Consider the following 13,140-nt stretch of genomic DNA (forward strand, 5'->3'; position numbering starts at 1 on the left):
TGGTTTTGTATTGGGAGTTCTCCTTTATCTCCCTTCTGTAAGGCAATCCAAATGTATTAGCAATTCCAATATTCAACTTGTTCTTAATTTTTTAGAATCTGTGGACAGAGGAACATTTTGTCCAAAACAATCACTTGACTTTATTATTTTGGACAACGGGCTTTTTTTTTCCAGAAGGCTTGTTATATTTTTGGACACTCAAGTCTTTCTCTTTGCTGTCAACCAGCTTGGGTCTGGACAGTAGCAAGGTGCCACTGGGAGGCTGGTCTAGAGGTACTGGCTGCAATCCTTCCAGTGTTACAGGCAGGCAGTCAAGTGTCTGCCTGCATGAGACACCCAAAAGGAGGGCCAATACATGACAGACCTTCAAGTTCATCAGACACCCAACAGGAGGGCCAATAGGACAGGCCACTGATAATCCATACATGTCAGCTGACTTCTGCAAGGAGAGAAGGCAGATTAATGCATGGCAGTAGGTGTTCTCTTAATGGTTTGGAAATGTCATAAATGAGAGGTGGGAACTGCTTATGTTGGACGGGGTCGCAGAGGCCAGGCAGGAAGGTGGGAGTTGAGAGGGCGGCAGCCATGAGGTAAAGGGCTGATGCGCCAACAGCTGCTCACCACAGCATTTAGCTCCCGGCGCTCACTGCAGCAGCATCAAGAATTGCATCTGGGGTAGGGGTGCTGGATAGCTGCAAGCCCAGGGTGTTGCAAGAGGTGGTGTTGGCAAACGCACTGGCCAGAAAATGGCTGAAGAAGAACCGAGAGGCTGTGTACTGAACCGCACAGAGTTAACCACCAGCACTGTGTTAGGAGGCTGCAAATTATCAACCCTAGCGTGCCCCCCCCCCATCGTCCCATCACCCCTTCTACTTAGTGCTCCTAGACCACATTGCCTGACACCATCACCACCATCCCACCCTGTCCACATGCAAGTACTGTTCAACATATTGAAAGGAAAACACAGATCGAAATTGACATAGGGATTTAAGAAAGTAATAAATTCTTTACAACACTTTTCCCAGACCCTTCCAACCCACCGGATGGTGACACGCTCTTACGGGTTCAAGCAGAGCTGGATTCCACATGCCGCTGACTGAGTGGGAGATGTACAGCTGGCTGTCGTGTGGCTTGTAAATTAACCCCTATCCAGAGACCGAGGGTCAAAGGTGCAACCAAGAGACACCACTTGCTTTTGTTAATGCCAAGTAAAATGCTCAAAATGTGTCCAGGAGCTGATGAACCAAAAAAATCGTAGACGAACAAATTAAAATATGAACTTGTGTCCCGATCCATCGGCTTTAACTCCAAATTGCTTCCGTCCAACATCGTGTGCACAGAGGCCAGGGGGCCTGGCTCGTGTGGGCAGTCTGATCGATGGTCTGTCTGCAAACGCTCGAAGCATCACTCACACAGGACAGCAGGAAGCGATCTGCTGAACCTTGCCCAAGTCCACAAGGAGCTGCTTCATCCGGCTCTTGAGCTGAGGCAGTCGCGCCAAAGGATCAGGGGGCTCCAGCTCTCCAGAGTAGTCCAGCCAGCTCTCCAGCACTAGAGGGTCAAACAGAGGAGACAGAGTTATTTGCCGTGCCTACCATTCACCACAAGGGGCTGCAAACTCCGAGGGAGCAGTGGACCGGCACCACAGCATAAGAAATGGGGAGAATGCACCCCGTTGAGAAGGAGAAGCAGAGGAGACAGCCCTACAGAAGTGTGAGCACAGAGGGGACCAGCAAAGGGGTCAGTGACTGAAGGACGCACCCAGTCTTTGGGCGACTTGCGGTCGAAGAACCCACACAGGCTGCTGGAGACTGGCTCATGGGAACCAGGTATCAGAACTGGGATTCGAGAGGGTGCTGAGGGCGAAGACTCCTGAAGGGCCTCAGGCGTTGAAGGCTTCCTGATCTTGTCGGAGGTTTGGATCTGGAGCTCAGGATGCCAATGAATCAAACAAGAATCTATTTGGCTGCAGAGACTGCAGGAGCGTTGGAGGCAAATCCACAGACACTCGGTGACTCTTTTTCTCCTATTGTTAGGGGCACTGGGCAATTCTCATGGTGACTCTTTCAGTATATCGTGTATATTACATTTTTAATGTGACAATAACAGGTACCTTTGAACCTTATCCCCTGGTTTAACACTCTCACAAAGATCTCTATGACTGCACCTGCCCCCATTCTAGAAGGATGACACGGTGGCCCCAGCTTCTTGGGCAAACAGGAAGAAAAAAGACAGCAGGCTAAAACCAGCAGATGCACAAAGAAAGATAGGAGGACAGAGGGGATGGGGTGGGGGGGGGGGGGGGTGGTGTCCTTGCAGACCCTCGCACCTACCAAGCTATTCAATAGGACGAAGGCTGATTTGATTTCCCCAAAGCAGCTCACTCGTCGACTGCACAGCTCTCCCTGGCCTGGGATTTCTGCACATCGACTGCACAGCTCTCCCTGGCCTGGGATTTCTGCACATCGACTGCACAGCTCTCCCTGGCCTGGGATTTCTGCACATCGACTGCACAGCTCCCCCTGGCCTGGGATTTCTGCACATCGACTGCACAGCTCTCCCTGGCCTGGGATTTCTGCACATCGACTGCACAGCTCTCCCTGGCCTGGGATTTCTGCACATCGACTGCACAGCTCCCCCTGGCCTGGGATTTCTGCACATCGACTGCACAGCTCTCCCTGGCCTGGGATTTCTTTGTGGGAATACAGCAAAAAACCTGGTATCCGGAATTCAAACAACCGGCAAAAAAATGTTGCGGAAAATAAATGGGTAAAAAATACGAAAGTTTAAAATTGACGCGCCCTCCCCGTTAGATCTCCATTCACGAAACACACAGTCTCAAGCAACCGGGAAATTCACTTAACCAGCATCTACTAACCCCTGTTGGTGCCGGATACTGGGGATTTTACTGCATATACAAAGAACTCAATGCAGAGTGAAAGGCAGCAGCTTCCAACAGAGGAGATGATGAGGGTGAATTATAGGATTTCTTAAAATTTCAATTAAATTTAGACCCCAAGCCGCAATGTTTTGAAGGATGGGAGGAAATCTGATCACCCGGAGAAAACCCACGCAGACAAGAGGAGAATGTATAATCTCCTTACAGACTGCGCCGGATTCAAACTCTATGCTAACTGGGCCACCCTAATCTGGGAGGAATCCGACCACTCACATTGTAGCTGATCTGTGCGCCCAGCTTGGCCAAGACTAGTGTTCACGGGCAACCTCACACCACCGAGATGTGGGCTATTCACTGTTTGATTCTCAAATAATTCCAGGCACAGCAGCAGGGTGGGCAGGAGTTTGCCCCAGATTCAGAGCAGAGCAGCTGCGTTTCCCACACATTCCACCCCACCATTTACAAAGATCCCCTCTAGACAATGATTCCATTAACACTCTCGTTCCTGGGGAATCATCCTGAGCACCAAGAACCAGTGTATGCTGGGGCTGGAGAGATAGAGCAAGGGAACCAATGGGATGTGTTAAAAATAGAATCACTGAACCAAATAGTTAGCGGTGATCACTAGAGCAGTCACAAGGGGTCCAGTCATTTACTCCTGCTTGCTAAGCAACTACAATTTCTGCAGTTGAACAGTAGACTGTGAGGCAGAGATAAAGGCCCTTAGGCCCATCTAGTCCATGCCTAACTACTATACTGACCAGCCGCATTGACCTGCACCCAGACCCTATCCCTCCATACCCCTTCCATCCATGTTTCTATCAAAATGTTTCTTAAATGTTAAAATGGAGCCTGCATTAACCACTTCAGCTGGCAGCCTATTTCCACACTATCGCCACTCTCTGCCTGAAGAAGTTCCCTTTAAATTGGGAGAGGAAGATGGAAAGAAAATCAGTTTGGGGAATTACTCTCGGATGATGCGCAGCTCCAAATGATCCAAAAGAGAAAAGCAATCTGCAGGAGTTAAACGGGGAAGTGTGCGATCGCTGGGACTGCAGTGCAATACACAAAAGTGTTGGAGAAAGTCCGCAGGTCACACAGCATCCAGCCAGAAACGCTGACTATTCTTTATCTCTCACTCATGCAAAATGACCTGCCGCATTTCTTCAGTCATTACAGCAAGGATCTAGAAGCTATGGAGAGGGCGCAGATGAGATTCACCAGGATGTTGCCTGGATTGGAAAATATGGGGCAAGGTTAGTAGAGCTGGGACTTTTCTCTTTGGAGCGAAGAAGGACGAGAAATGGTAACAGAGTTCTGCAAGAGGCAGAGATAAGGTAGACAGCCAGTGCTTTTTCTCCAGGGCAGGTGTAGCAAATACCAGAGGACAGCTGTACAAAGTTTAGTGGAGACATCAGAGGGAAGTTTTATATATATGCGCACAGGAAGTTGTGGGTGCCTGGAATGCATTGCCAGGGGTAGTGGTGGAGACTGGAACATTAGGGGCATTTAAGAGACTCTTAGACAGGAACATGAATGAAAAAAAATAGAGGGTTATAAGGTAGGGAGGGTTTAGATTTTTTTAGGTTGCCATAACATCGAGGCCTGAAGGACCTGTGCTGTGCTGTAGTTTTCTATGTACCAAATACATAAAACAACGTAAAAACCATCTTGTCCAGAGCTTAAACCATCTTGACGACTTCCCTGGGACCTTTAGGATCTGGCCCTGTCTCACTTACCGACATAGTGGGATTGGAAGGATCGGAGAATCGTTTAGCCGGTCCCCTGTGCTCGATTCCCTGCCTCGCTGCGCCCAGACCCCACTCACCATCCAGCTCCCTCTCGATGAAGTCCATCCGGTGGCAGACCTCGTCCTGCAGCGACTCCACGTGGGCAAGCAGGTTGATCTGCCACTGCAGCTGGGGGTCACCGGCCCCCCCTTCCTCCGACTCCCTCGGCCCACTGCTTTCCTTCTCGGCCTGTGCGTCGGCTATTGAGCCACTGCTGTGGACCTGCCGGGAGGCAGAGAGATCAGTTAAAGTGGCGAGCCCATGGGATTCTAGGGTCAAGAACAAGCACCAGCTGAGAGACAAAAGGGAGGCTCCAGATTCCTGCACCATCATAATAACTCCTTCAAGTTTATTATCTGACCCTACATATACAGTAAACCCCCCAGTATCCTGCACCTATGGGGATTAGAAGATGCCGGATAAGAGAATCTTCTGCTTGCTTGAGATCGCGTGATTGTCGAACTAACCAATAGGAGGGGGAGGGGGCACCAATTATAAACCCATATTCTTTACCTTTTCGTTATGCGCAATTTTTTGCTTGAATTTCAGATTATGGGGATTTTACTGTACAACCAGATGAAACAACACACACACACATAATTGGCACATAATACATAAAGATATAATATAAAATATATAGAAATATGTTTGGAATGATTTACTCGGTTACAGGATACCATTCATCAATCTCACAGCCTGCAGGAAGAAGCTATTTCCCAGCCTGGCAGTCCTGATTTTGATTCTCCTGTACCTCCTTCCTGACGGCAGTGGGTCAAAGATACTGTTTGCTGGATGGAAAAGGTCTTCAATAATTCTTTGAGCCTGATTTAAGCCGGTGAATGCCGTCAATAAAGGAAAACCCAGGGATCTTCTCGGCCGTTTTGATGATCCTCAGTATTGACTGATGCTTTACAGCTATCGTCCCTCACAATGATGGAGCCAGATAGTACACTCTCAATGGTGCTCCTATAAAAGGTTGTCAAGATGGGGGCCGGTAGCTTTGCCTCCCTCAACCACCCAAGTAAACATTACTGGGAGAACTGAACTGGTTAGGAAGCACCTGTGGGGTGGGAGGGGAGTGGTCGACCTTTCGGGTTGAAACCCTGCATCAAAGATTCTGAGGGAAGAGAGCTGGCAAAAAGGGGAGAGGAAGAAAAGTGGTGCAACCAGGGCCAGCAGGTCATGGGCGGGCTAAGAAAGGGTGAAGGATGACGGAGAGATGGTGCCAGGGTTGGGAGGGGTAGAGGCAGGTGGAAGGTGGTGGAAATAGGTAAAGGGCTGCTGGAGAGAGGTTGGGGGAAGCAGAAGAGTGAAGTTGGAGACTGTGGCTGGAGCATTATATGGAAAACATTACAGGACCTACCAGTGCTGGAATCTGATCAATAAGGAAGGTGTTAACGGGAAGCAATAAGGAAGAGGAGAAGGGGAGATGGAGCCAGGTGGAGGAGGTGATGTGTTGATGAATTGTGTTGGGGCTTGATGGATGGAACCAGAATGGGAGGGGATTTGTTGATGAATTGTATGGGGGCTTGATGGATGGAACCAGGACGGGGGGAGGGGATTTGTTGATGAATCGTGTTGGGGGGGGTTTGATGGATGGAATCAGGAGGGGGAGGTGATCTGTTGAATTGTCTAGGTGCTTGATTGATGGAACCAGTTGGGGGAATGGGAGAGTGGACCAAAGCAGGAGAACTAGAGATGGAGGAGAAAGAGAGGGGGGATAACAAGGGAGGAGAGAATTACTTGAAATTAGAAAACTCAATATTCATACCATTGGGTGTAGACTTCCCAGGCAGACCCTGAGATGTTGTTCCTTGGCCTGGTAGTAGAGAAGGCCAAGGATGGACAGGTCAATGTGGGGGAGTTAAATCCATCGTTAGATGATCTTTGCAGAGAGGACACAGATGCTTGGCAAATCAGATGCCTTTGAGTACAGACAACAGAAGAGGTCACACCAGGAGCACAGAATGCAGAGGTCTGAGGGGGTGCACGTGGATCTGGAAGGGCTGTTCAGGTCCCTGGGTGTTGGAACAAGTGCTGTGTCTCCAGCAGCTACTAGGGGAAGTGGCAGAGGTCATGGAGGGATGGGTGGCGAGGGAGGAGGGGTCCAGAGAGTCACTGCGGGAAGACCGAAAGGGTGGGGAGGTAGAAACACGGCTTGTGGAGGGATCCTGATTCAGGTGGTGGAACCAATGAAGGAGGATATGCTGGGTGCTGAGTCTGGTCAGGACTGGGGGAAAGTCTATCTGAGAAACCAGCCAGTCTGGACAGGAAAGGGAAATGATGTGACACCTATCTTCTTTCACCTGCTCTCTAGATCCTGTGGGTCTATCCACAGACACGGTTAGATTCATAGAGGTTCAGCGCTGAAAATGGCACACAATCAACCATCCCACAATTAACCACCCCTTTACAACATTAACCCCATTTTATTATTCTACCACTTAGACAATGATCAGTTCAACTACTAACCCACATGTTTTTGGGATGGGGCAAGAAACTGGAACACTATCCAAGGGAAATCCACACAGTGACAGGGAGAGCCTGCAAACTCCGCACAGACAACATCCAAAGCCAGGAGTGAACCCGGTTCCCTGGCGCTGTGAAGAAGCAGTTCTCCTCACTGTGTTTCCCCACAAACCTCCTGTACCTCCCAGGCATAAACCAGAGGTTAGGCCACACATGGAGCATAGTGCACAGTTCTGGAAAGAGTGGGTGCAGAAAGGGTTCCCCATGTTGCTGTTATACAAGAAAATCTGCAGACGCTGTGATTGTAGTTTACACAAAAATTGTGGAGAAACTCAGCAAGACATGCAGCCTTCTTTAAGTGGCAAAGATATATAACTGACTTTGCATGCCAGAGCCTCTCATCAAGGTATGACCAAAAAAAAAACCAGGCAGGCACCTGAATAAAGTGGTGGTGGGAGGAGCACAGGGAAGAGAACATACAAGGGGGAGAGGAGAAGAGAAAATAGCCGGGAAGTGATAAGGGGAGGGGGTAGCTCTCTGAATGGAGAGGAAAAGGGTTGGGGAGCTGGAGGAAGGGTGACAGAGGGATGGGGAAAGAGAGGGAGGGGCCTAACAGAAACTGGAGGAGTCGATGTTAATGCTGTCTGGTTGGAGAGCACCCAGACGGAACATTAGGATGTTGCCCGGACTGGAGTGTACTTGGTGGTTGGACAAACTTGAACGGTTTTCTCAGAGACTGCAGGGTGATAGGTGTATATAAAATGATGAGAGGCATTGATAAAATCTTCCCCCATCCCCCCCGGGTGAAAATGTCAAGTACATTTCTGATTATCCGAAAACCACTTTACCAAAATTCTTAAGTTATCCGCAAAAATTTTCAGCGGTGACATGATGTCACAAGTTGAATAAAGTTGAAATGTTTTTTTTAACCTGCTGTGTTCAAGTGGGACTCTGACGCACTGTTGGCGCCATTTTGAATACAATGAAGCTCAAGTGCAAGGTAAAAATTAAACTTTATTTCATGCTCAAAAAACCTTCCATTGATCTTTGTTGCTGTTTTATGCTGATGCTACTTGGCAGGGTTTGGAGTGGGGACCTCAGGTTCCCGGGCAGGTTCGGCGATGGCGATGGAGAAATGTTGGGGATTGAAGCGGGGACCTTGGGTTCTCGGGTAGGTTCGGCGACGGCAGTGGGGAGGTGTCGTGGATCTGAGCGGGGACCTCAAGTGCCTGGGCAGGATCGCCAACGCCGGTGGGGAGGTGTCAGGATCGGCGTCGGACAGTACAAGTATTCTGCTGCTTAAAGGCATTTATGAAATATCCGGAAAATACAGTTAACCGGTACACGCCTGGTCCCAAGCTTTCTGGATAATTGGAAACGTACTGTTAAAGGGCAGAGGGTTAATGCGAGAGGGGTAAAGTTTAAAGGAAATTTGCGAGACTTTTGTTTAAAGAGTGGTGGGTGCCTGTAACGCACCATCAGGGGAAACTGATAAAACAGTGACAATCAAAAGGCAGGTACACGGAACAGGGACTGCAGGCCCTGCAGTCTGGCATCAGAGTCAGTACGGTCCATGGGTTGAAGGGCCTGTTCCTTTCTATATTTTTATGTTTATCACCGAGGAATCTTGAGTGGTGCCTGGTGTGGTATGTGTGGAGTTTGGATGTTCTACCTGCATAAGTGCTGTTCCCTCAGGTGCTCTGGTTTCCTCCTAATGTCCCAAATGCCAGATGCCTGATGGGTTGACTGGCCTCTGTAAGCTGCCCCTAATGGTGACTCGGGGTGGGAGGGGGGGCACTATTAAAGGGGCAAGACAGAATAACTTACCGTTTGGTGTCTAGGGGAATGGAATTCATCCAAGAGCCGGCTCAGACTTGGTTAGAAAAAATTCTTTTGCAAAATTGCTCCCTTTGCAACAGTGCTCCTTCACTGCCATCAGCATTTTGCAAATGGATGGATTTGCAAGATAATGATTGGAAAATACTTTCCCCTAACAAAACTGTACCAGGGGTGGGCAACCTTTTAATTTTTAACTTGGACATACAGCACGGTAACAGCCATTTCGGTCCACGAGTCCGTACCACCCAATTAACCTACACCCCTGGTGTGGACACGTGGGCCGAAATGGCCTGATACTGAGCTGTACGTCAAAATTAAATGGTTGGCCACCCCTGCTAACCCTACATCAAAGGAGACATCAAGGAACTAATTGAACATCAGGGTCAAACAGGGATTTAAAAAAAAGAGACAGGAGGTTAAACAGCATCTTCCACAACCTCCCAATCAACCAGCCATCCTCAACCTTTTTTTGCCTTTGACTCTGCTCAACATTTATGGGCCCCTGTCCCTGTGAAACAATCAAGTTTTGATTTCTTCTATAGTCCTCTCCTACGGACTACATAATAAAAAAACGTAAAAAGTATTTGTATTACGTGAGGTGAAAAGAAAACCAGACTTTTACTTAAGTGGGCTTCGGCACCTGGGATGGGGGTGGGGTGGGGAATAGGGCTCCCATGGAGAATGGCTGCTGTAGATGGGAGTAAAATCACCAGATCAATGCAAGGAATGGAGAACTAAATTTCTGTCCAGCATTTATTCCCCTACGTGTATTTCAAACGATCGAAACAGTGACGTGCCATAAATATGTGTGTATAATACGTTGAGTATAAAGCGACCGCCCCCCCCACATTTTTGAGGGGAAAAAAGGGAGAAATATTTTAACCCCGTGTATAATATGACACCCCCCCTCGCCTGCCTGATTCGTGCTGCCGTCTCTCTTCCCCCTTGTCCACCCGATTCATGCTGCCGTCTCTCTTCCACCTCGCCCACCGGATTCGCGCTGCCATCTCTCTTCCCCCTCGCCCGCCCGATTCGCGCTGCCGTAAATATGCGTGTATAATGTGACCCCCTACTTTGAGCTTGAATTTTGGTACAAAATTTTTCGCATTATACACGCATATTTATGGTAATTTTAAAATGAGGACTTGGTCATTTAACAAAGCGGGTGAACAACTATGCTCTCTTTCAAAGAGCTTTGAGGAAGAATGGTTTCAAAGTTGAGGGTAAATGTGTCCTGAGCATTAGGAGTGCCACACATAGAGGGCATGGGTCTAAGGTGAGGGGGAGGAGATTTAAGGGAAATGCAAAAACGAATTGGTCTTCCTTCTTCAGTGAGATCCAAGTAACTCCAGCCCAAGCAGCCCTCTGAAATATCCTAGTCACCTACTGGGTCTGCGGCCAATTAATTCTTACCTTTTCAGTGCCATTCTCATCCTGTAAACAAATAAATAAAAAGCATATCAGGGAATCCTTCTGCGGATGGAGCAAGGCTTTCAGTAGAACATCAGACGGGTCACTAACCTTACAGAGGCTGTCTTGTTCTCGACGAAGATCAAAGTCAGGCCGCCCCGAGTCCTCGTCGACGTTTCGGCCGAACCTCTCGGCCAACGTTTCGTCTCCGTTCTCCCGCATCCGCCCAAAACCTTCGTCCAGCGAGGAGTTCCTGGTCTCCACCACGAGCCTCTGCTCCGCAGCAGGGTAGTAGGCCCGAGGCTTTTGGTAGCAGTGCTCGCTGGTGATGTAGGACTCCTCGATGACAGGCACCCTGCTCTGGCGCTCGGCTGTGCCGTTGGGCACCCTGGCCTGCGTGCCCGCACCGGTGCTCAGGCCGCTGTTGCTGTCCTCGCTGGGCACGCTGTGCCTCTCCCGCAGCTTTTCAATGGCAGAGGATGAGACCCTCCAGGGCTTGGACCACAGCTGCAGGTCCGGCTGGTCTTTGTTCCTGGGAACAGTTCACAGAGTTAACATTCCCGGAACTGGGAACATGGAATCCTCAAGTGTGCAAGCTTGTGCACCAGCAGGCTCAAACACAGCTTCCTCCGTGCAATCATCAGGCTCTTGAATGAACCCCAAAACTGTGCTCTTGTGCACTGATTTATCAAGTTTACAAACAAATCAAGAATCCGCTCACTCGTTTCTTTCGGCACACCATGAAGTATACTTTCTTTATTATCCACTATACACAATGTGGCATTCTTCAACTCCCCAAACACCACCCAGCTAAATTCCTCTCACCTTCGCATTGGCTCACCGCCTCACAGGTGATCCTGATGCACTCTCTCCTCCTCCTCCTGCATCTGAGATTCATCACCTGTAGAGTGACAATTAACGCACCCCGCACATGCGTGCTATTACCCCCATGGGTCCCATTGCTTACCTCATCAGCGTGAATGCGACACTCTCATACTGCCCTTGCTTGGTTCAAATTAATCTCCCCATTTCCTGCAACTCTCTACTCCATGTGCTGTTCACACAGCTGCATGAGTGTTTGAGAGGATCTCATTGCACTAGATACAATATCACAAATCAAAAGAAAACTTCACATTCTTAAACTTTGAATTCGTGATTGGCCTGCTGCTCAGAGTTGCTAACCATGTAAATTCATCACTTCGGAAACATTCTGCTGAGGAGTCCACAATACAACATCACTGACTCTTTGGGATACATGTCTTGGGTTCCCAAACCTATTTTCCACAAGGAATTTGGCTCACTCTTTCCAATTTATGGGACCTGCTTCCAACTCATCCTTTTTAGGGTGAATATTGAAATGAGATGAGTTTCTTATCATACACACACGTAAAATGTACAGGTGCATTGAAATTCTTCCTCAATGCAACCACACAGATGCAGAAACAATAAATTAAATTAACGTAACATGCCAGGAGGGAATGGGGGTGGGTGGGTGGGAGATAGGGGGGCACGGTTGGCGCAGCGGTTAGTGCAATGACTTTACAGCGCCAGAGAGATCAGGACTTGGATTTGAATCCCACACTGTCTGCAAGGAGTTTGTACGTTCTCCCCGTGTCTGCATGGGTTTCCTCCCACTGTTCAAAACGTACCGGGGGAATAGGTTAATTGGGTGTAAGTTGGGCAGCCGAACACGTGGGCCGAAATGACCTGTTACTGAGCTCTATTTCTAAATTAAAGAAAAATAAATACTGGGTAAGTAAAAACAAAAGGAGAGATAAATATTCACAGCTGTAACAGTGCAAAAAGTAAGTGTTGCTTCAATAGTGCAAACAGATCATTGGTGGTCCTGAAGTAGCAAAGCTACTCATGAGAACAGAGATAGGTCTGTGATGCTTTTTATTCACCCCCACCCTACCCGTTACTGAGCTGTGCCTAAATTTCAAAGAATAAGACTACTGCATTAGTGCACAGATAGGATGGTGACTCCATTGTGCTTAAATGAATCTGGTGAAGAGATACTCATCTCATCTCTGACCTGTGCATCATGTTGGATAACGCGTGACTGGATGCTCAACGTTAAACAGTGCCTTGACTTACTGTAGGATGTATATCTTCAGCTGCAGCCCATGTAGCAGTTCAATGACCTTGTGCACATCTCCCAGCAGTTGGTGTGTTGCAACTATCTTCCCGCTGTTCTGATGGGAATAGTTCTCTTTGAGAAAGGTCAAGCCATGCATGTGACCACTGTATAGCCACTCCTTGTCGTACCAGTACCTCGAACTCAAACGATGCTCTGTTATAGAAAGAGCGGACCAGTCAACCACTATGGAAAAAGAACGGAACTCACCCTCACCCAAAAAGGTTGTAGAAACTCAGCAGGTTGCATAGCACCTATAGAGCAACCCTTTAAATCCCGGCCTAGAACTATGGATGCTGAGTGACCTGCTGAGTTTCTCCAGCATATTTGTATTGGTCTCAACCCCAGCATCTTCAGATTTTCTTGTTCTGACACCCAAAAAGTTTGGCTTCACACTAAAATCCTTACAAATAATGTCTTGACCGTTGTGGCAAGCAGGTTGGAGTTTAGAAATGTGGAAACATTGTAATGGTTGTATAGTGTACTGGTGTACACAGTTCTCATCACCTTGTTTAAGATGTCCTGGAATGAGAGTCCATTCAAGAGATTTGTGGACTGATTCCTCTACTGAGCGGACTGCCCTATCACAAGCAGCT

The 13,140-nt window shown here is 48.4% G+C and overlaps 1 protein-coding gene across 11 annotated transcripts in view; it reads right to left on the minus strand.

Annotated features, from left to right (window-relative positions):
• Positions 1-970: 970 nt before the first annotated feature.
• The window catches only part of LOC138735814 (PHD finger protein 20-like), a 66,367-nt gene continuing 54,197 nt past the window's right edge, over positions 971-13,140 (minus strand). For 10 of the 11 annotated variants that reach the window (XM_069884276.1, XM_069884285.1, XM_069884284.1 and 7 more), the window contains 5 exons: positions 12,505-12,700; positions 10,519-10,939; positions 10,411-10,431; positions 4,728-4,911; positions 971-1,551 (listed from right to left, as the gene is read on the minus strand). In XM_069884276.1, the coding sequence (XP_069740377.1) occupies positions 1,409-1,551; positions 4,728-4,911; positions 10,411-10,431; positions 10,519-10,939; positions 12,505-12,700 (965 nt within the window). In that variant the 3' untranslated portion in view covers positions 971-1,408. The remainder of the gene's footprint in view (positions 1,552-4,727; positions 4,912-10,410; positions 10,432-10,518; positions 10,940-12,504; positions 12,701-13,140) is intronic. The other variant, XM_069884283.1, reaches the window with a different exon arrangement.

This window comes from Narcine bancroftii, chromosome 6 (genome assembly GCF_036971445.1).
Source record: "Narcine bancroftii isolate sNarBan1 chromosome 6, sNarBan1.hap1, whole genome shotgun sequence".
Lineage (NCBI taxonomy): Eukaryota > Metazoa > Chordata > Chondrichthyes > Torpediniformes > Narcinidae > Narcine > Narcine bancroftii.